The following is a 22042-nucleotide window of genomic DNA, read 5'->3' as shown; positions in this document are numbered from 1 at the left end:
TTCTTCATTTTATCATTAGGTGATGTCCAGATAGATTTCCTTATAAAGATTTCTTTATAGAGGGTACAACCTCTCCAAAATAGGAGTATGATGGATTAGAGAGGAACCCTTCTTTCTATGATCATTTTGATTGAGACCATATAAAATTATCATATAGGGGTTTCCTGTACTTTTTAAGCACTTGGGGTTAGTATTAAAAGCATCAGTGTTTTGATTTCTAGGAAAATCTTGATTAGTTTTCCTACATTCATTGGTTCTGATAAGGTGATCCAGAATAAAAAAATTCTTTTTATAGGGTGTACAGTAACTGGGATTAAGGTGACCTCATCTTTTGTGCCCTATAGTCCCTTTTTTCTTAAAATTGCGATTAAAGTTGTTCATTGACAATTGCTCTCCTCTTCAAAGTCCTTTTTTTCTGACTGTTAGGATATTTCATGATTGAATTACAGAGGTTGTTGGATCATAATCTTTTTTTTTTTTTTTTTTTTTCTCTAAAGAACTTTTTATGTTTAATAGAAATTATTTCCCTGTCCACTTTTTCAATTTTGTTCATAGTTCTGGATTCAAGATTAATGTATTCATCACTCTCTTGATGGGGACAAAGATCTGTTTTTATCTGTTCTCCTCATCCAAAATAAACATTTGTTTCTTTCCATGTCAGTTAATTTTATAAGCTCAGATAAGGGGTCCTCAAGTGGATTATTCAAAGTCTCTACACATTGTGGATCTTGATGTTGGGTGATTTATTAAGTAATTTCTATCTTGCAATTCTATTTACATGAAGATACTTTTGTTAAAACAAGTGATTTCCCTCCATGTCTTCATCTCTGCAGGTAGATGGTTCTCTTTTTTCTTAAATTTATGATTACGATCTAATGTATTCTCTATATACATTGCTTCTCATTTAAAAAAATCATCTATTTTGAAAATGTGCCATTCTATTCTCTCTTAATTGACACACTGATCTTTGTGATGATAGCGTTGCAAATTCAGCCATTATCCTCAATTGTGTTCCCTAGATACAAGATCAGAGTGTTTTTAATCTGGCATGTTATGTTCTTCATGTAACTTCCAAATAATAAAACATGGGCAAAAGTCAGATATTTTCAATAAAGGATGATGTCAGAGAACATTCACATTTTGTCTGTTCTGTGACAGATCACTGTATAATGTGTATTAACATCTCTGGCCTGTGGTTGTGCATGACAGCAGTACTATGTGTCTCTTCCTTGTTTATGAAAATATGTTAAGTGGATAGGTGCAGTGCTCTCCAATTGTGCTAATTATGCTGAATTTGTATAATTGCAGCTGCACTCTTTAAATTATGTTTCGTGGATACACAGCTGAGAAAAGTATTTGTAAAGAGTTGTTCCATATGGATCCAGAAGTACTGGGCCTTGGGACATACTCATTCAACATTAACTGGTCTTGGAGGTCTATCAGTAACGAGTGTAAGGATACTTGCTACTAATGGTTCAGAAGAAAGAGCCGTTAAATCAGATTAGCTTGTTAGGCTGGGTACACACTGTTGTTCCAATTCTGAAGTGTGTGTATGCTCTCACGACCAGCAGTGTAGACAGATCTACAATAGAGATTAGAGTCACAATCTTTTTAACCGATGGTTATGACAGATCTAGTGCACATATCCGAAGGTAATTCTTGTAAAATTTGTTTAATGTGTACACATGAATCAGCATGCTGATCAGGACTTTGTCGTTGGTAAAATCGTTAATGACATTGCGTAATAACGGTAATATTTTTTGAGCGCGGGATTTTCGGCGATCCCGCCGTCAATTGAATATGCCCTATGTCGTATGTGGTTTCCTTGCAGCTAGATTCCCTTAATTTACAGCACTTCAAAAACATAATTGAGAGACACATCCCCCTTTTTTATTTATAGAAGTTACCATGTGAACTGTACAAGTGACCTAACCTGCAGCCACTATTTGGGACCAATGTAACTGTTTGTTGTCTTAATTGCTTCGGTTCAGGGTCCGTTTGGTTGAAAACTCCAAAATGGGTCACATGTATCACAGCATTTGTGACCAGAAGTTTACCATATCTTTATCACTCTCTTGTTTTGTTCCCCTTTCTTCCTCCAATTTTGAAGCTCCCTCTGACTTTTTTTTTAATTTGTTTGTATCTGTATGTGTCATACCAGGTAATTTATCATTATGTTTTGTAGATGTTGTATCTAGAAGGGCAGTGAATCACTGACATCACAATAATTATTATTTTTTTAAATTACAAAAAGCATGTAAACCAGTATGAGAATGCAACCTACTGATCCAATACCCACTAACATTTGCATTCTTTGGATGTTGTATGCCCCATTTATTTGTGATAATGTCCTTCATTTCCCCCATCCGCTGCTTACCACGTGTGCAAGTGTCATTACCACCTTACTTCAAATGCATTCATTTTTCATATACATTGTCATTGGCATTTAACACAGTGCCAGTGTGTAACCATCTTAAGATACTAACTCTACAAATATTGTAAAAAAAACAAACAAAAAAAAACAAAACTACAATAGTCTATGTCCTAAACCTACTCAAATTTTTAAACATCACTGAGTTCTGCCAACATTTTACACATATCAGATACAAGTATGCATTTAAAATTACACAGTAATAGCAACCATGAGAGAAGACACAATTTAATTCCCCCTGCAGTACCGGCGCGTAAAAACTATTATCGTTATTACGACCATATTAACCCGGCTTTCTGAGGGAGCTGCGAGCAAAAAGCCTGTGTTAAAACTACCATAATAACGGTAGTTAAGCGCACTATTGCTGTAATAACGGTAATAGTGCGCAAGCCGCGTTACCTTTTCAAGTAACGTGGGCAATTGAATCCCCCCCCCCCCCCATGGCCACAAATACAGTGGGTTAGAAGATGAATAGGGATTTGGAGAGGAGAGCACTACTTTATTATACATGAGTTTCATCCAAATAAGGGCCCAGTAATACTTCTGTTGTTGCTTGGCATCCTGTACATTGCTTATGACACACTGTACAGATGTGTATGGGAAATTCAGCTTGTTGCAATTGACAAAGAAAAGTGAGAACTGCATTATGGATTTTTTTTTCTTGCTTGGCTTTATTTTTCATTCTTCTAAAAGGCATTAAAGCAGATTTAAAATGTATAGGTTTACGTGCATGCCAAAGCAGAATATTTACGGATCACTTTCACCCAAATGTTTTCAGGGTTGAATTTAATTTTATTTCCCATTCTGTATTAATTAAATTCATTGTAACTACACAGAGTTGTAGGAGAAATATTCACTGAATGAGTTGTATGCACTCAGTATTCTCCAAGGGGAAATGTGGTCAAATACCGTTATTATTTTTACAAAAACAAGTTTTCTGTTCATACAAGCATATCATAGTGTGTGCTTGTCTACATCCTTCCTATTATGGTTGTTTTGAATTTTAATTATTTTTAATACCAATCTGAATATTCAAGTTAATTTTAAAATGCACTTTCTATAGGCAAACATTTTATTTTTTAGTTGATGCCAAAATTAATTTAACTGTCAAACATGTATCTTTTAAAAAATATTAAGGAGGCTTAGATGGCATTAAAGTTACAAGGGACCCAGGTATTGTTGGATAACTAGACACACAAATATGGTCGCCTACTAACAAAATAGTACTGCCTGTATATTTAAAATCTGATTGCTCTCTATCTGACTGTGATTGGGCAGGAGTCAATTGAGAGTCAACACACACTAAGATGTTAAGCTGTTTTGAATGAAATATGAAAATTGGACCCCGGGTGGCATAACACTACGCACGTTCTGTAATCCAGTGTATTTCAGATCATTATTATTTGTTTGTATAGCGCCACTGTATTATATAGAGCTTTTCAGAGAATTTTGAATCAATCACATCTGTTTCTGCCCCATTGGAGCTTAGTCTAAATATTCCCTAACACACACACACACACACACACACACACACACTCTCTGCTGTGCCTGCAGGAATCCCATACGGAGAGAACATACAAACTCCATATAGTGTGTGCATGGTAGGAGTCTAACACATGGTGCCAGGGTTGTAAAGCAGCAATGCTGACCACTGTGTCTGTGGTTTATATCTAATTTCTATTCATTTTATATGTTTCAAGGTTTCCATAGGGACAAATGTTCATTAGATGACTGTGTGGTGTGCATCTTAATATGTTGGTCATTTATTGGGATGCCTGAATGCTCTGTTAAATAGAGAACGTACCAGGCCTGAATACGCACAATACAGTACATCTGTCCTACCTTTACTATGCAGAGATGTTAACCATAGAAGATTGTGTCCCCCCCCCCCCACCTGTAGCAAAGATAAAATTCAATCAGCCTGATCATTGGACTGTGAAAGCCCACTCACTAATTATTCTTAACTGAATAAATTGAAAATCGCAAGCGCATGGTTAGCTCTGTGAAGTCACTTTTAGGGGCATATTCAATTGGCCGAGTTACTGTTAAAAGTAATGCGGCTTGCACACTATTACGGTAATAGTGCGCGTAATTACCGTTATTACCGTACCTTTAATGCCGGCTTCCAGCACGCAGCTCGGGGAGCTGTGAGCTGAAATCCAGGTTAGAATTACCGTAATAACGGTAATACTTTTAACATCACGTCACTTTTGCAAGTAACGTGACTAATTGAATATGCCCCTTTTTAAAGTACTGATTTTTTTTATTTTTTAAATGCTTCAATTTATTTTAGCCATATACTCATTTCCTAGTTTACAGCTACATAAACATTTTTTAAAAGCTGGCAACTTTAATAGTGTAAAAATATATCAAGCATTTGTATGCTACATGAAAAAAACAGCTAGTATTTAACTTATGTGCAAAATAATAAACTAATTTGCAGCCCTTGCATTGTAACATGGTTTGTCCATGATCAGACTAGCTGTTTTTTTTTTTTTTTGCTTTGCTCTCCTCACTGACTCAGGCCCATAGAGTGCATCTTTCCTATCTTTGCTGTGTAGAAATAATTTCCATAGGGAATCGGTATATACATCCGTCACCCCTTCCGTGCCATTTACCAAACAGCACTGGTTTCAGATTGCAGTCGTCTGCCATATGGGTTCTTAAATCTTGAAGGGTAAATACACAATCACGCGGGCTGATCGTGGTGTTCGGTGTGTGCCAACTCTTTAATTTTTCTTAATTTAACAAATTGATTAAATCACCAAGCATGTACTCAGCTTTGAAGTCGCTTTTAAGCTGGTTAGACATTTTAAGGTTATTGTAAACATACGCTCAGTTACTACTTTTATAGCTATATAAGAATTATTTAAAAACTGACGAGTTGAATTTCCATGGTTGTGGCATATAAAGGTCTTTAAAAGAATTGCTTAGGGCTTGCAAAATTGTATAATATTAAACGAAAGCTGCATGAAATATACATAAACTATTGAATAGATTTGAACCGATAGTGAAGCTTCCTTATTCGTTATTCGGAAGCTTCATTATGTGTTTAATTACTATGAAGTTATATAAAATGAGTCATTTGATTGCATTAGGCCACCATGTTGTCTTGGTCGCATATTTCATGGAGATTGCTGTCATGGATCACTGCAAGGCCATAAAAGAGTGACACCACCCAAAACTGAAAATTCAAGAAGTAATAAATAAGGTAAAGGTGAATACAAACTTTTACTTATGTTTCGGAAACCCACCAGATCTGATGCTTTTTGCTGGCAGATGAGGCAAGCACTCATGGAGGCATCCTTTTGTCAGCACATGGTCTGTATGTTCAAAAAAGATAAAACAGCAGCAGGTGCAAGGGAGAGTCCACTGATGTCTGTTGACTGCCTCCCTTGACCATGCAGATGTTATGGGATCCGGTTGGATTGAGTTTGTTTGCCTGAGAGGAAAAAAAAAAAAAGGTGGAATTGGCCTTGATGGTAATAATTTTTGTGCATTCTGTAGTAAATGTAGGAATGTATCCTGTGACCAGTGGTTACATAAATTTGTTATGATGATTTTCACGCTTTTATTGGTGTGCACAGCAGATAGGGTTCACTTGGTGATATGACTAAGGCTGGGTACACACTACAGGTTTTTCACCCAATTATCGTGCCAATCACACGATAAACGACCATTAGGTCCGATATTTCATTAGTGTGTACGCTCCCACAATCATGTTTTATTGTTCCATAGCACATCTTATTGTTTATAAAATCAAATTGACTAAAAATCTCTATAAACGATGCAACAATGTTTGTCAATTCTGTAGTGTGTATGCACTAATGACCAGGATCTCCATATAGTTTAGAGTCATGATCATTTCAACCGATGGTTATGGCGGATGAAGAGCACAGATCTGAAGGTAAATCTTTTAAAATGTGCAAAGTGTGTACACATGAATCGGCATGCTGATCGGTATATTCAGTTCTTAGTAAATTTCTCCCAATGCAGTATCGTTAATGATTTTTCTGTAGTGTGTATCCAGCCTGTTCCTTACACTCAGATAGCTTTACTCAGACTGCCTAATTTGCAGACAGCAATAAATGGTTAAATAGTCTATTAGCAACAATAATATGTAGTGGTAACACGCTACATTGAAGTATTAAAGTTTCCACTTATTATGTGCCAAATATTCCACACATCTCTTCCTATAATAGGTCTCTCCTGTAATCAGCACTTTGCATTTATATCCAACACTGAGGCTATAAATGAAAGCAATGAATGGTAGGTCACAATACTTTTTGGTTTTTTTTATTTACTATGAACCAAACAAAAATAACCCAAACACAATGCAACTGTGATTATCACATGACCATGATCTTATAGGAGTGCAGCATTTAGCCACTTTGACAAACTTTCTTTCTGTTTGTGTGGAAAGTGAAACACTGTCCCTTAGGATGTAGGTGCTTTACCACCTACATCAGGGGTAGGCAACCTGCGGCTCTCCAGGTGTTGTGAAACTACAAATCCCAGCATGCCTTGCCACCTAACTGCTGGTTATCTACTGGCAAAGCATGCTGGGTCTTGTAGTTTCACAACACCTGGAGAGCCGCAGGTTGCCTACCCCTGACCTACATCCTACTGTGCTGCAAAATCCAGAAGGGCAGTGACTCGCTGCAATGGGCAACAGCACATGCGCCATTATAATTGTTATGCCACTTAGGTGATAGTGGAGCTTTAAGTAAATCTTTATCTGCGCACAGTCCTGCCTATTAAACAGTGTAATTTTAGCATTGCTGAGTTCAACAAACAGCATATGTTACACTGAAAAACCATTGTAGATGTTACTGATTTTTGAATATTTTTATTCTTTTTAAGAAAAATTGTCTGTATTAAACCTGATTTGCACTGAAATAAGTGCTGGCACTTACCCCCTGTGGGTGTTATAGTTTATTGGAATATGCTTTATTCTATATGTAACAGAAAATTGTCTTCTTTATCTTTGAAATGAACACTGCAGTAGCTGTAGTTATAGATGTTTAGAAATATACTTAAAGAACCTGAAATGTATATCTCTTAAATGTCTCATTTTCACTCTAGTAGAGAACTGTAACTGTGTTTCAGATTATTTTAATATGCTTTCTTTTGGTTGCTTCAGTAAGTGAACTGTCTTTAATAATAATTTCTGTTTGTACCAGAAAATGTCTTGTTTGCGTGCCTTGCTTAGCACTGAAATCTCGTAGACCTCTGTAGGTGTGGTAACAGATTATTGGAATAGTCTTCGTTCTTGTTGCTTGTCTTTTATGTGCAACTTTTCACTCATAGTAAGTGCGGTTTGTTTGTTTTTATCAGTGTACTCTATAATACAGTTTGAAATAGAAACTATGTATCTAATAAAGTTAATCTTTAAGTGTAAAATTAAATGTGCAAATGTAACCACTTCCTGATTGTTAACCATATATGAATGGCATTGTGCACTGAACCCTGTCGGATAAAGTATGAACACTACTTACCCTGTGTGATACCCACTGTGAGCAGGCAGAGACTTGTATTTCTCTTATTACCCACCAGTGTGTGTCTACTTATTCGTTGAACGACATTTGTTCCAAAGTACCGATTGACATTTCATTTGATTGCTCGGTCTGTTTAAAAATCTCGTTCCAACTGCCTTCCGATCCTGCAGTGTATATGCACTCACGTGACTGCCCAGTGAGAGAGTAGAAACATGTCACTGCGTCTGTTAAATGTAGAGAGCGCTGGAGGTAGATTTAATTTGTCTGTTCATTCTGAGACTGAATATTTAGTTTCAAGGATGCAAGCAAAAATCAGCAGAGAAATTACCACAGTAACCGAAATAATGCTCAGGCCAAACAACGCGGCTAATTGAATCTACCCCAATGAGTTCCATTTACTGACCTATTTCCATGCGTTGTACTAGTGTTAAACACTGGTAACCCCAATTTTACCGCCAGTAGGTATGAGACCTTAATATCCACCCTTTTGAAAAATGGTTAATTGAAACTAAACATTTCTAGGACCATACAAACAATTTTTTTATTTTCTTGTTTATTTTTGCATATGCAGCAGAGCACTGCCCCTTTCAAGTGCTCATCCTGACGGGTGAACAATATCAACAAAAGCAGAGATTGTAGAACTGATATGACACCATAACTTACCCATTTGTACCTTTTTGTATTAGCATCCACTTACATGGAGTTTTAACAAGAGTTTTAATTTTGTAGATTTACTTGTACCTTGATTTGACATTTTATTTTGTTGACTGTAGGACTTTAAACTTCAGTCACTGATGGGGTAAAATAACTTTCAGCAGCTGTCCTGGTTTGCTACAATCATGCATTTTATCCACTGCAGTTTTGTGTTCAGAGAAAATTTGAAGCTGGTTTGTTTTTTATGATGTGTTTTGCCTATATTCTAATTGGACATTTCCATTTTTCTTTTAATACACACATGCATGAAAATTCATATAAGCAAACAAAAACTTGTGTGCCGAGATCATGTTGGATAAAAACAAATTGATAAGTAATCAAATCAAATAAATGTCTTAATGGCGTTTATATATAAAAAAGAACAACTAATGAGTGAAGAGCATCTAGCGATCAGTGCAATTACAATACTTCTCTAAATGACAACGTGACAACTGAAAGAGCATATTGGATACAATTTGATTCCAACAAAGTAGCGCCACTAATTCTGCCGCGCTGCACAGAGCACTCACATTTAGTCCCTGTCCCATTGGGGCTTAATCTAAATTCCCTAACACACACACACCGATTTGTTAGCAGCCAATTAAGCTACCACGTAAACACGGGAGAACATACAAGAGGGGTTAGTAAGAGTGGTTTTAACAATTAATCATCCTAGATCAAGTCTAATGTTTTATCATACCAAAGCACATCGTTTCATTTGATTTTATAGCCGGACTAAAAATCTCTATAATTGATGAAACTAAACTGTCGTTCCAATTCTGAAGTGTATATGCACTGACGAACTGCAGTGTAGGCAGATCTCCTCCATAGAGCTTACAGTGTCATGATCTTTTCAGTAGATGGCTATGACAGATGAAGATCTGAAGTTAAATCTTGTAAAATGTGTATAGTGTGTACATATGAATCAGCATGCTGATCTGGACTTTGTTGGGAGAAATTTTTGTAGTGTGTACCTAGCCTATACTCTGGAAAAATGAATAGTAAATTGTTGAAATAAACAAGATTCTGCATTATTCAGCATTAATGGTTTTTATTGGCCGAAGAAAAAATATTAGATTTGTTAGAGATTTCTTTTAAGACTTGCCAACTATTTTAAATCTATGTTTAATACCCTAATCAATAATAGCACACTTTTCACTGTTTTTAATATTTTGCTATGAATTAAAAGTAGATGGGTGGCATATCATTATTAACATTTAATTTGTAAGTTATAATACAATAAAATGTTTGGTGTTTAATAAATAAGGATAACCTCAGTGTGCCTCCAGAATTCGTTTTTTTTTTCTTTTTGTTTCTCAGATCGTAACATATTCTATAATGTTTGGGAGTGGGCTTTAAAATGTGTTCTGGTGCAGGTATTACATTTTATGAGTGTGAAAATGACATTCAGTAATTTTTCGAACACTTCGTCATTCAACCTATTGTCATGAGCACTGAATGCCCTGAAGGTTTGTTTACCATCAGTAGATTTAAAGCCACCTGGTGAGACTATCCTTCGAGCTTAAGAATATTGGTATCTCCTGTTACCAACCCTTCAAATGTGATATCTTTTTCTTTTCATAAAGCCAAAATATCATGAAAAATTAGGGATTACCTTTAGATAGATATAGATAGATATATAAATCTTTATATATATATATCTATATCTATGTACGGTCATGTAACTACATGGCAACCACAATTTATATGGCACATGGTGTACTAATCAGAGATGCTTTGGAACTCTCCCCGGAACTCTGTCTGCACTATGCAATTTAAAATTATTCTCCTCTGCCTTCACATAACATGCTAATTGAACCTGTATGTGTGTATGACCGGCAGCCATACTGATCTCCCCTCCAGAGTGTCTTTGAAAAGGAGACGATTTGTAGGAGAACATTTAAGTTATGACTGCATGCTTAGAGTTGCCTTAACTATTTTAAAATATTGTGTATGCTGCTTTAAATGTTGTTCCAGATTTGCTTTTTTTTTATTATTATTTTGTTATTACACATTCTATGGGGGAATTGAATTGGAGTAACGCAGGCCGCGCTCTATTAGCATTGCCACGGTTATAGTGCACATTATTATCGTTGGTATGGTAATTTCAATGCTCATTTTTGCACACAGCTCTGAGAGCCGCAAGCAGAATCTGTGTTAAAATTATCGGTACTATCGGTAATGGTGCGCACTATTACCGTAGCAATGGTAATAGAGCGTTACTTTCACGAGTAATGCTGCCAATTGAATTCCCCCTTATAATTCTATATTTATTTGTCCTTTCCTCTTACAGTATTTTCAATTGATTTTTAAATAAGTAACTTAAGATCAACACTGATAATTTGTATAAATACGTAACATTTAAGCCTATGTACAAAGAGTAATATCTTTTTATTTACTATTTATAGTGTTTTTTGGTGGTAAAGCATATTCTTATTTGCTGCTCATTAAACACCACTACTTTTGTTGTGATCAAACAGCCTTTTTTTGCCGAGGGAAGGGGGGTAAAATGATTAATTACAAGCCTTGTAAATCATTTTGCCCAATTTATACATTATTTTATCCAACACTTTTTATTTATGTATTTTATTTAACAAGTTTACAGTTTTGTGTTAAGCCTTCAACTAATTTTTATAAATAGATCTGAGTCACCTCTCAAGGAATTGTTGTGTTACTAAGGTGTGGCAAGGTAAAAATAGATTGGAATCATATTACCTGTATACTCATACCCAGGGACTAATTTATGAAAGGCTCCAAGGAATTTCACAAGATTTTACTTATTAAATTTTATTTTCAAAATCTGAAAAGTGAATTTATGGAAAAGCTACCGATTTATTTATCCTGCATTAGTCCTTGGAAACCATTACTGATTTTAGTTGTCTATTAGTGGCCGAATAGCCATTACTGATGTTTTCTTTCAGTACTTGCCTGCAATTGTGTACACTAGTAGTAGTTTGAGTCTCAAGAATAAGCTGCCAAGCATGTTCTCTTGCAATGTGTCTTTTTAAAATAAATGGATTAAAAAAGTTTTATCTGGTTGACTTTTTTTGGGGGGTTGCTGGGGGGTTGCTTCAGTTGTGTCTGTGACACTTTGGCATACCAAGTGAACTGAAGCACATGCTGTGTTATGGGGAATTTGTTTTCATGCTACCATCGCTGCTGTTTGGTACACTGTTTTACAATATAGAAATAGACGACAGTATAGCAGAAAGAGGTTTAGTAACTTCTCATAGACAAATGAAAAACCCTATAGCACATACACACTACATGTGTGTGTGGTGTAAGTTAAACCACTGTGTTTTCTAATATGTATCCTTCATATGACATCTGCCCTCATATTATTCAAATAACTGCAGTAATATATGTCACTGACATGATGAGTATTGTGCAGATTTTATTTGTTTTTAATGCTACCTTTACCTAATGCTGATTCTGCTATTATTAAAGAGATTTAAATAATGCATTAAATAGCTGTGAAGTAGGGGATAGCACATACTTTCTTTTACTGAAAAGTCCTGTAGAGATGGGCAGTATACATGGCACAGAATTGCAGTATGTCACAACCATCACAGGTAATTTAACAGCTTGTGCTGGCAACAAACATATGGAGCCAGGTAGCCAATGGGCCTCCAATGTATTGTTGGGAGTCATTTCTTTTGAGGTTAATGGATACACATTTGGCTATCTCCTTTTAAAAGTTCCAGCTGGGTGCAGAGTTATATATTACTTTGTCCACCACCGGCGCTAACTAAAGTAGTGAGTAAAACATGTTGAGATCTTGCTGTTAGTTAGTAAATCAACTATTCAGCATGGAATAAGCAGACCGAAAATTTTAGCAATTATCAGAATCAGTGATTACCTCCTTCATCAATTGTGAACCAAGTACATGATCATTAAATCAGTGTTTTATCTCACTGTGCAAGCAGTCTGTGTGGACAGACCACATCACACGCATGCCATTACCAGAACTGATAATAAATGCAACCCTAGAAATCTTTATTAGGTAATTTTTTAGCTCTCACTAACTTTTTTCATTTGTAACATATATAGCTAGCAAAGTCACAACAATTTTACACAAATCCTTATGCTAGGAAAACCTACAGCTTAGGTACACTTGATAAAGCACATGGTTTTTGTGAACTTTTTTTCATAGAGGCATATTCAATTGTTGGCGTTACAGCCTAAAGTAACAAGCCCCGCACACTATTACCGTCATTACGGTAACGGTAATAGTGCGTGTAAATACTGTTATTACGGTACTTTTCACGCTGGATTTCAGCTCGCTGCTCAGGGAGCTGCGAGCTGAAATCCGGCTTGGTATTACCGTAATAACGGTAATACTTTTTCCGCTGCGGAAACCGCCAACAATTGAATATGCCCCTCTGATACATGATATACACAATGGTATTTAAAAAGCTACTGTTGCTCTTGTAGTTTATTTTTATGGAAAGTTTGTTTACATTCAAGCTGTCCTTCTGTTACAAAGGCTAAGTTCTGCAAAGCTGGACATAGTTGTGGAGAGAAGGAATGCAGCAATTGTATATTGTTTTCACAACTGAAGTGTTACTAGTCCCACAAGCATAAAATGTGGGTAGACTCCTTAAGCTATTTTTCTCTACTGATAACAATGAATATATTACTATGATGACTTGAAATGTGAGAAGCCAAACCAAAATACCATTCTTAGGCTACATTGTTAATGTCTTGTTTAGACCTTGTGCTTGGGCCTCTGTACTCCCAGTTTATTAACACCTGTTATCTTTTTTCATCATATTGCAGGCCTGTAGGAATGCCAAAAATGGAAAAAGTTTACTTACACAATCCTAGTTCAGAGGAAACTATTACTTTAGTATCAATATCAGCAACAACATCGCATTTTCATGCATCTTTTTTTCAAAATAGGGTAAGTAGTTTACTTTTAAACCACATGCACATGTTGTGGCTGTTCATTATGTTTCTTTGCCAAATTATATTTGAATTAGAAGAACGAAGTCTAATGTGCTATATGCTCTCCCGAACAATGTGAAGTGACAAGGAATTAACAACTAGCTGAATTTAAGCTTATCTCCTATGGCCATTGTCCGTAAACTGCTCTGCCTTTTCCACTTGAACTTAATCCAACAACATGTTGCATTTTCAATTGGTCAACAGTATCCTATATCCTTTCGCAAAATAGGAGAAAGCCCATAGTTTGATTTCAATGTGGTTTCTGTCCTCTGAAACAACCTACCCACCTGTAACTGAGTGTATGCTAAGCATTGATTATGATGCCGTTTAATATGCTTTTGGTCCAAAACCAAGTGGTACCACTTTCAGGATAGATAAAAAAAAAAAACATAATGTGGCTGATGAATGGTAGGAACCTGGAAACTGTAGTTGGCCCACAGTGTGGTTTGCAGCGTGCGCACTCTCTGACACTGTGGCAGCGTGCGCACTCTCTGACACTGTGGCAGCGTGCGCACTCTCTGACACTGTGGCAGCGTGCGCACTCTCTGACACTGTGGCAGCGTGCGCACTCTCTGACACTGTGGCAGCGTGCGCACTCTCTGACACTGTGGCAGCGTGCGCACTCTCTGACACTGTGGCAGCGTGCGCACTCTCTGACACTGTGGCAGCGTGCGCACTCTCTGACACTGTGGCAGCGTGCGCACTCTCTGACACTGTGGCAGCGTGCGCACTCTCTGACACTGTGGCAGCGTGCGCACTCTCTTGACACTGTGGCAGCGTGCGCACTCTCTTGACACTGTGGCAGCGTGCGCACTCTCTGACACTGTGGCAGCGTGCGCACTCTCTGACACTGTGGCAGCGTGCGCACTCTCTGACACTGTGGCAGCGTGCGCACTCTCTGACACTGTGGCAGCGTGCGCACTCTCTGACACTGTGGCAGTGTACACATGTAAATAAGTAATCAAATGTTGTTGAACATGGGTGTCAGGAATTAGATAAAAATCTGGGAAGGAATCTGAGGCTAAGGACTGTATAAATGACATCGCACAGCGGGATGGTGCTCTACATTGTTCCTAAATAGCTTTTAGGTTAATTTTCCCATACTACTATTGCTGCTGTAGATACGTTTCAAAACAACAATGGTGTCACACAGCCACATGGGAATGATTGCGTTTAGAAAATCTTCCTTGCAGCATCTTAAGAGCTTACTCACTTTGTGATGGGGGAAGATCGTTCCCCACTTACTACAGTTGTGTCACCATGGAGCAATTTGAAGTGCCTGTTTCACTACACTGTTACATTGTTTGTACAATATAGTAGTTATGCCTAAGCAATAACCCCTTCCCATATATTGATTTTTAATTAGCATGTAGGATCACAGTAGATACATTATATTTTTGTTACTATTAATTGTTCCAATAAAACACGTCACCATTAGCAAAGATTTTGTGAGCTTAACTGTATAAGAAAAAAACCTACATAGCTTGCTAACCATTTCTTCTGTAAGTGTATGCTTTTTAGGTATTTTCCTTTCTTCGCTTAATAAGATGACCCTAGTAGTGGTTATCAGCTGGTATTTTTATTGCTCTATTAGTTTATGGGACAGTGGCAAATCAGCTGATTGTGGCCCATCATTAAGTACTGAACTTTAAGCAAGCTAAATGCTGTTAAGCATCTCATAATAAACTTTGTGTCTTTTGTAACAATATTTTAACTCTTTGCAGTGTTGTGGTCAGGGTCAGTTCTTATGTGCCACTTGATCACACTCTGCTTTGAAATCCTTTTTATAAATATCTGGCAGATGATTAACAAGGTCAAATCAGAATTCATGAAACTTTTATCATGTCCTATTTGCAGTTAGAAAATTTGTATGCCCCCATGGCGGTGGTGTGGCCAGAATTGTGTTCCAATTATTAACTCCAAATTATTCTTCTTTTCCTTCCAATCTACTACCAATATGGCAATTGAACTTCCAAGCTGTGCTGTATCAGTGTTTTTCATTTAGTTGTGTTTTTTGTTTTTTTTGCAATTGTGTTCATTAATTTTTCCCTCCGTGTATATTTGTTTTCCAGAAAATTCTCCCGGGTGGGAACACATCGTTTGATGTGGTGTTTCTCGCAAGAGTAGTGGGAAACGTGGAGAATACTTTATTTATTAACACCTCAAATCATGGGGTATTTACCTATCAGGTAAGTTATCACATTTTGTATATGCTAAAAGATAATGTTTTTAGTTTCATAAATATGTATAAGCACAAATAAAATATAATATGTATTGCAGGTTTTTGGAGTTGGAATTCCCAACCCTTATCGATTGCGCCCATTCATTGGGGCACGAGTTCCTGTAAATAGCAGTTTTTCACCTTTAATAAATATCCACAACCCCCACAGTGAACCTTTACAGGTAAGTGCCTGCTAAATAAAGACATACATTAAATACTTCATACTTAATTTCTATATTATGTCTTATCTTATGAAATTATATTTCTAGTGTGTACTTTAGAAATGTGTCATGTCTGTGTCAGCCGTAGTCTTGTAAAATGTTAGTACATGTAAACCCTTCACTTATTTTTAAGATGTACAAATACACATCTTTTATAATTGTACGTTTTAAATTTATGGGTGAATGACCATTTTCGTTGGTATGTATTTTAGCAAAAAGCACAGTTGTCAACGCTTATCCTTACTATTGGAAAACTGTATGTGTCTAACAAAATTAAAGATTGAGGTATTCATAGTTTGGCCGCAATCTTAAAGGTTTTGCTCAAAGTCACATTTCCTCATAATGGCAAGGGACATGCAACAAAAGGCTGATATATAAACCACACTCAAATAGCCTTTACAAGGTTGGATGGTCAGCTGTCAAAACCCTTTTAGGCAATATTTGGAAACAAAATAGAACAGAAATAATTTAGCCCTCTGTTAATACCATACTGTACCCAGGGCACCAGCTGCATGGCAATATAAATGCTATATATGTATACAAACAAAAAGCACAGTTGTCAGCTCTTATCCATACTATTGCAAATATCCACAATCCCCACAGTGAACCATTACAGGTAACTGCTTGCTACATAGTGACATACGATAAATACTTCATACTTGCCTTATGTCTGAGTTTTATGTGTATACTTTAGAAAAGTGTTGTCTGTCTGCCGTACTCTTGTAAAATGTTAGTACACATAATCCCATCACTTAGTTTTATTATGTATAATTAGACACATCTTGTATAACGAGATATTTCAGGGCCATATATATATTTGAGATGCTAATTAGGGTTTACCATGTATCCCTTTATAGGTATTTATGTTATCCTACCATACTGTTAGAGTAATTTTCAGCTATTTCACTGCTAGTTTGAATTATTCTATAGTGCTAGTGAAACAATGTACACATACTCATGCATTGTATAATTGTCTAGGTAACCTTTAGGGATGGCAGATGTTCACTTTACAGCAACCCCCCCTCCCCTCACCACCCTTACACGTGTATACCTGCATTTTTTCCCGTACAGGAAATAAGTGTGTTAACATACAGGTAAACTCTACATATACTGAGACTTTGAATATCCAGATATTCTCTAGTCAGATAATTTGTGCAGTAACAATTGAATCGTACATGAAACACACATTTTATTGTAAAGGTGCCCATACACACTACATTTTGCCAGCCTACTAGGTCCTTTACCCTCCACCCCCCATATATTTGGCATCAAATTTCAGTATGTGGCTGCCTATATTGCAGATCTCGATCAACATTTGATGTACAACTGAATTTACTACCTGTCCTGGTTGACAACAGTATCTCCCAGTACACTATGATCCGGCTTGAACACTGAATGGGCAGATCTTTAAGACTTGGTCATACACACAGATGTTGTGTGTGGTCATATCAGACATAGATCTGGATGCTAACTGGAAAGATCTGACTATGTATCGAAATGAGGCATGATCGTTTACTGATCTTTCATCTCAAGACAACAAGGCCCACGCACACATATGCTCATACATGTTTTGGAGTCAAAAGTTTATTATTTTTTGATAAATGCTCACCAGTGCATGACATTATACTCTTCTGTGTTTACCAGAAGGTTTGAGTGTTGTGGTCAGCTTTACACTTCTGCTTTCTTCTGTGTTGTAATAATTCTGAAATGATTACATTACTAAACTTTATGATGACCTGCAAAACTGTTCCAGCTCAGCTCTAACTTTCTTTTTGTATACATTTTTCCAGGTAGTAGAAATGTATTCCAGTGGGGGAGATCTACACTTAGAGCTTCCAACAGGCCAGCAAGGAGGCACTAAGAAATTATGGGTAAGCATTACCGTTTATCCAGAATACAAGATATTATCCCAGAGCCAACGCAAAATTACCACGGAGTTCAAACAGTGTGTCTCTTCCCTACATATGCAGATCACATCTCACAAGCTGACATGTTACCAGATATTTCTTTCCAGCGCTGTTCATTTCTGTTTAATTTTTAGGGGGGAGTTTGTGCTATGTTGCCAATTTAGCTCCACAGAGACGAATAATTTGTTATTTTTGATCTTGTTTAGCTTATTTAACTAATTTGGAACACTATTTATGGAAGTACTTAATGATACTGTTTTCAAAATATCATACTGGTGGAGCATAATTCTGGTGTAGAGGTTATGTTTAAAAGAATACATTGTTCTGAGGTTTGTGTTTAATTCATTAGCAATTTTATTAGTGTTTTTATTAATTTTAGGAAATTCCACCATATGAAACAAAAGGTGTAATGCGTGCAAGCTTCTCTTCACGGGAGGCAGACAATCATACCGCTTTCATTAGAATTAAAACCAATGCTTCAGACAGCACGGAGTTCATTATCCTTCCCGTAGAAGTGGAAGTCACCACAGGTTTGTTTCCTCTAGACTACATTACACATTTTCAACATGTCTTTAAAGTGATAACAGTTTTATGTTTCCTTTTCAGCTCCTGGCATTTATTCATCAATAGAAATGCTAGATTTTGGTACATTACGAACACAAGGTAAAATTCGATCGATTCAGTAAATAATTTTTGAATGTCAGAAAACACCAAAAGGCTAATTTATAGTCATTAAATTTAGACTCATATTGTAAAGTTTAACAAAGCAGCCATTATCATCTAACTTGCATTTGACAGATCAAAGCTAATTGCTGCTGGGTTGCTGTGGTTAAAATATATTTTTGCATTTGAATGCAATGTTAATAAATAAAATGTAATTTTTATTTTTTATATAATTTTTTTTTAAGGTTTTCCCTCATAACAAGTCATTGTTTTAACATGTTTGAAAACCACTCTACTTATACACACATAATTTTAAATCATTCTTTCTCTACCTCTCACTTCTTGTATTTTTGAATCACAACATGGTTTCTATTGGCCAAATATATTGGTAAAATTATGTTCTTATTATTTATCTTTCTATTTATTACATTATGCTGAGACATTTTTGTCTTCACAAATTTATTTCTCTTGTGTTCCAGATGTTCCCAAAGTTTTAAATCTCCACTTACTAAATTCAGGAATGAAAGATGTTCCAATAACTGTAAGTAGGATTATTTCTATTTTTTCAATTATAATTGTTTGAAACATGCAGTTATCTACATTTCTATTTGTTTTTGTTATTTTTGTTTAAGTGGCAATTTGCATGGGTTTTTTGTTTTTTTACTTCATTGAATATCTGAGATGTTTCAAGGCAAAAAAAATCAAACTGTACATTAAAGAAGAAATACATATTACTGAATGCAATAGCAATAATAAAAATGTAAAAGAAAATGAATACAATATGTGATTATAAAATAACTACTTTTTCAACAAAGGTTTTCCATGCATATTGAAAACAATTCTGAAAGACCAAGTATAGCTTTATAATATACACTTTTTTGGGGGGAATCGTGCCCTTGTGAAATATTGGATACTAGTAAATACTATTATTATTCTATACTACTGACCCTAGCTTAATTCTCAATATTTTGTAATTTTTTTACACTGTAATTGTAGCCATCTTGTTTCCTTTTGTTGAATAATAGAGCATAGCGGATGTCTGTAAAGGAGCCACCTGAGCATGCCTAATGTGTGTTTCAAAGGGTTAATCGAAAAACAAAACCACACATGGTCTGTCTAAAAATTACTGCATTTACTATACAAATAAGCCTACAGTAACTCCCTGACTTATGTGAAAGTGCAGTCACAATCTAATCTAATCAGTCACTGCAAAACAATTCCCTGAATATAAATACCAAGACTATCTGACATGCAAATGTTATTAAACGTGTTTTAATATGAGTCAGAATGCTTATTGACTAAAAATGGTGATAACAAACTGACATGCAGAAAAGCAAATGCGTAACTGCTTCTTTAAAAAAAAAAAACACAAACTGAAAAGCTCAACTTGCATACTTTTTCACAAAATCTGCTGGCAGGGGAAGGCTAGAATGTGGATGATTTTTAGCAGGAGACTGGATTTCACACACATATACACACATTTATTTATTTTTTTTATATATATATATATTTTTTTAAAGCATTCAATTTACTTTTTAAACTTTATTCCTTTCTCAACACTACCTTGTAAAATCACTGAGAGAAGTAATGAATGTAATGTGTGGTTTTTTTTTTTTGTTTTTTTAAAGTAAGTAATTTGGGCATCCACATGTCCGTATTTCAACTACAAGCAGATCTGAAGAAGCGTCTCTTGTTGAATACGGGTGTAGGTATGCTCTGCATATGACACATGCTGTATTTGGACAGACACTGCACACTGCAGGGTACAAACAATACACATGTGCTATCTAAAGTCCATTCAGAATGCACTTAAACCTGTCATGTAGCTGGTGAAAATGATACAACTGAAAAACACGTAGAGATGACCAAAGCATGAATCGGGCTCTCCCTAGGCACACCCTTACTGTACGTTCCTATTACTTTTGACCGCCCCTCCCCCAGACCCATTTTGTCCTTGCCCCTAGATGGCCGTGTCATTTACATGGGAACATAAATTCCGTTCTTTGGTGCAATTCATGGTTTTGCACGTGCATAGAGTGGGAAAAAACGCAGAATACGCCACGTAAATGGACTTCTTCCTTAATGATTTTCTGTGCATATACATACATGATTACATTTTATTGACCACTTGAGTAGGTACATTTCTTTTCTAGGTTACTTATGGACCCTTTGTAGATCATTGACACAAATTCTTTTACTTTTAGCAGTTATAAATTTATTCAGAAACTTCTTCAAACATGAATTATGGATTAATTTGATGTATTATGTTTCCAATATGGATTATATAATGAACGTAGATTGGCCCATGTATATTTTAGAAATTCTGAAGCTTTTTACAGGGCAATACAAAGGGTTGCTTGCTCTTGTGATATCGGGGCATATGAATAAATATTCAGGGTAAGGGCTGTTTCCTTCATTACGATACATTTACCCCTTGCATACAGATATTGAAAATAGTTTCCAGAAAATCACAATGTCAATTCCTATATTAGGATAGATCCAGAGAATATTAACATATTTCCATATTATCCTGATTAGACTAAAATCATGACACTGGGCCTCTTGGTTTGTGAGAGCCCCAGCTACAATTCCTGCCTCAGGTGTGCCCAGTTCTCCTTGTTTCATACCTCTTTTCAAGCTTTGTATAATCATTTGTTATTAATGTAAACAGATTGAATGGTGCTTTCAGCCATTCTTCAACACCTCAATGTTCTTCACACATACTTGCTTATAGCTGCTGTTTGAAGTGCACTTATTAGGCCAGATACACTAGGAAACATTAAATGTATCTTACTTATTTTAGGATTACAGTACCTTAACCTCATTAACCTATGAGCAGTTTATAATAAAATAGTTTTCTGTTGTTGGTGAAAGCTTAGCAACCTGATCGCGGCACATATGGAATAAATCAATCTGACCAGCATCTATTGTTACATTTATTTGTCTTTCAAATTTATGAATATACAACTCGCCCTGTGATGTTTACAATTTTCTGATCTGTTTAATAAATACGGTATACAGCGCTGCCCCAACCCCTCAGCGACTGCTATTTATGCACTTCATGCTTTATCTTTTTACTGTAAATTTATTCATATATGTATGTATATGGTTATAATGGACAGTGTTTCCCTATATATAATGCAGAACAATATAATGAACCAACTACTGTAAAATATAAGTATTAAAGAAGCCAACAAGGATTTCCATTACCATATGAAAGCCCAAAACCACAGTCTTCTATACATGTCCCTGAACTGGAGGATGACTTGTAATTTCTTACTATATTATAGTAGGGATACATTATTCTTATAATGCTCAAGTTTCAATTTGAAACAAACAAACAAGCAAAATAGTTTATAGGGGGATCCTTGTATCCAGGTGTGTTTTACTTTGACTAACAAGTGAATAGATCATAATCGGGCACCATGGTGGCTTAGTGGTTAACACTTCTGCCTTACAGT

General features: G+C 36.0%; 1 protein-coding gene across 1 annotated transcript in view; it reads left to right on the top strand.

Moving 5' to 3' along the window:
• The window catches only part of TMEM131 (transmembrane protein 131), a 169588-nt gene that overhangs the window by 84293 nt on the left and 63253 nt on the right, over positions 1-22042 (top strand). The window contains exons 5-11 of the mRNA XM_075200119.1: positions 13402-13525; positions 15642-15758; positions 15850-15972; positions 17802-17882; positions 18298-18448; positions 18525-18581; positions 19061-19122. Of these exons, the coding sequence (XP_075056220.1) occupies positions 13402-13525; positions 15642-15758; positions 15850-15972; positions 17802-17882; positions 18298-18448; positions 18525-18581; positions 19061-19122 (715 nt within the window). The remainder of the gene's footprint in view (positions 1-13401; positions 13526-15641; positions 15759-15849; positions 15973-17801; positions 17883-18297; positions 18449-18524; positions 18582-19060; positions 19123-22042) is intronic.

Source organism: Mixophyes fleayi, chromosome 2 (assembly GCF_038048845.1).
Source record: "Mixophyes fleayi isolate aMixFle1 chromosome 2, aMixFle1.hap1, whole genome shotgun sequence".
NCBI classification, from domain to species: Eukaryota; Metazoa; Chordata; class Amphibia; order Anura; family Limnodynastidae; genus Mixophyes; species Mixophyes fleayi.
This window is presented reverse-complemented; position numbering and strand designations above follow the sequence as displayed.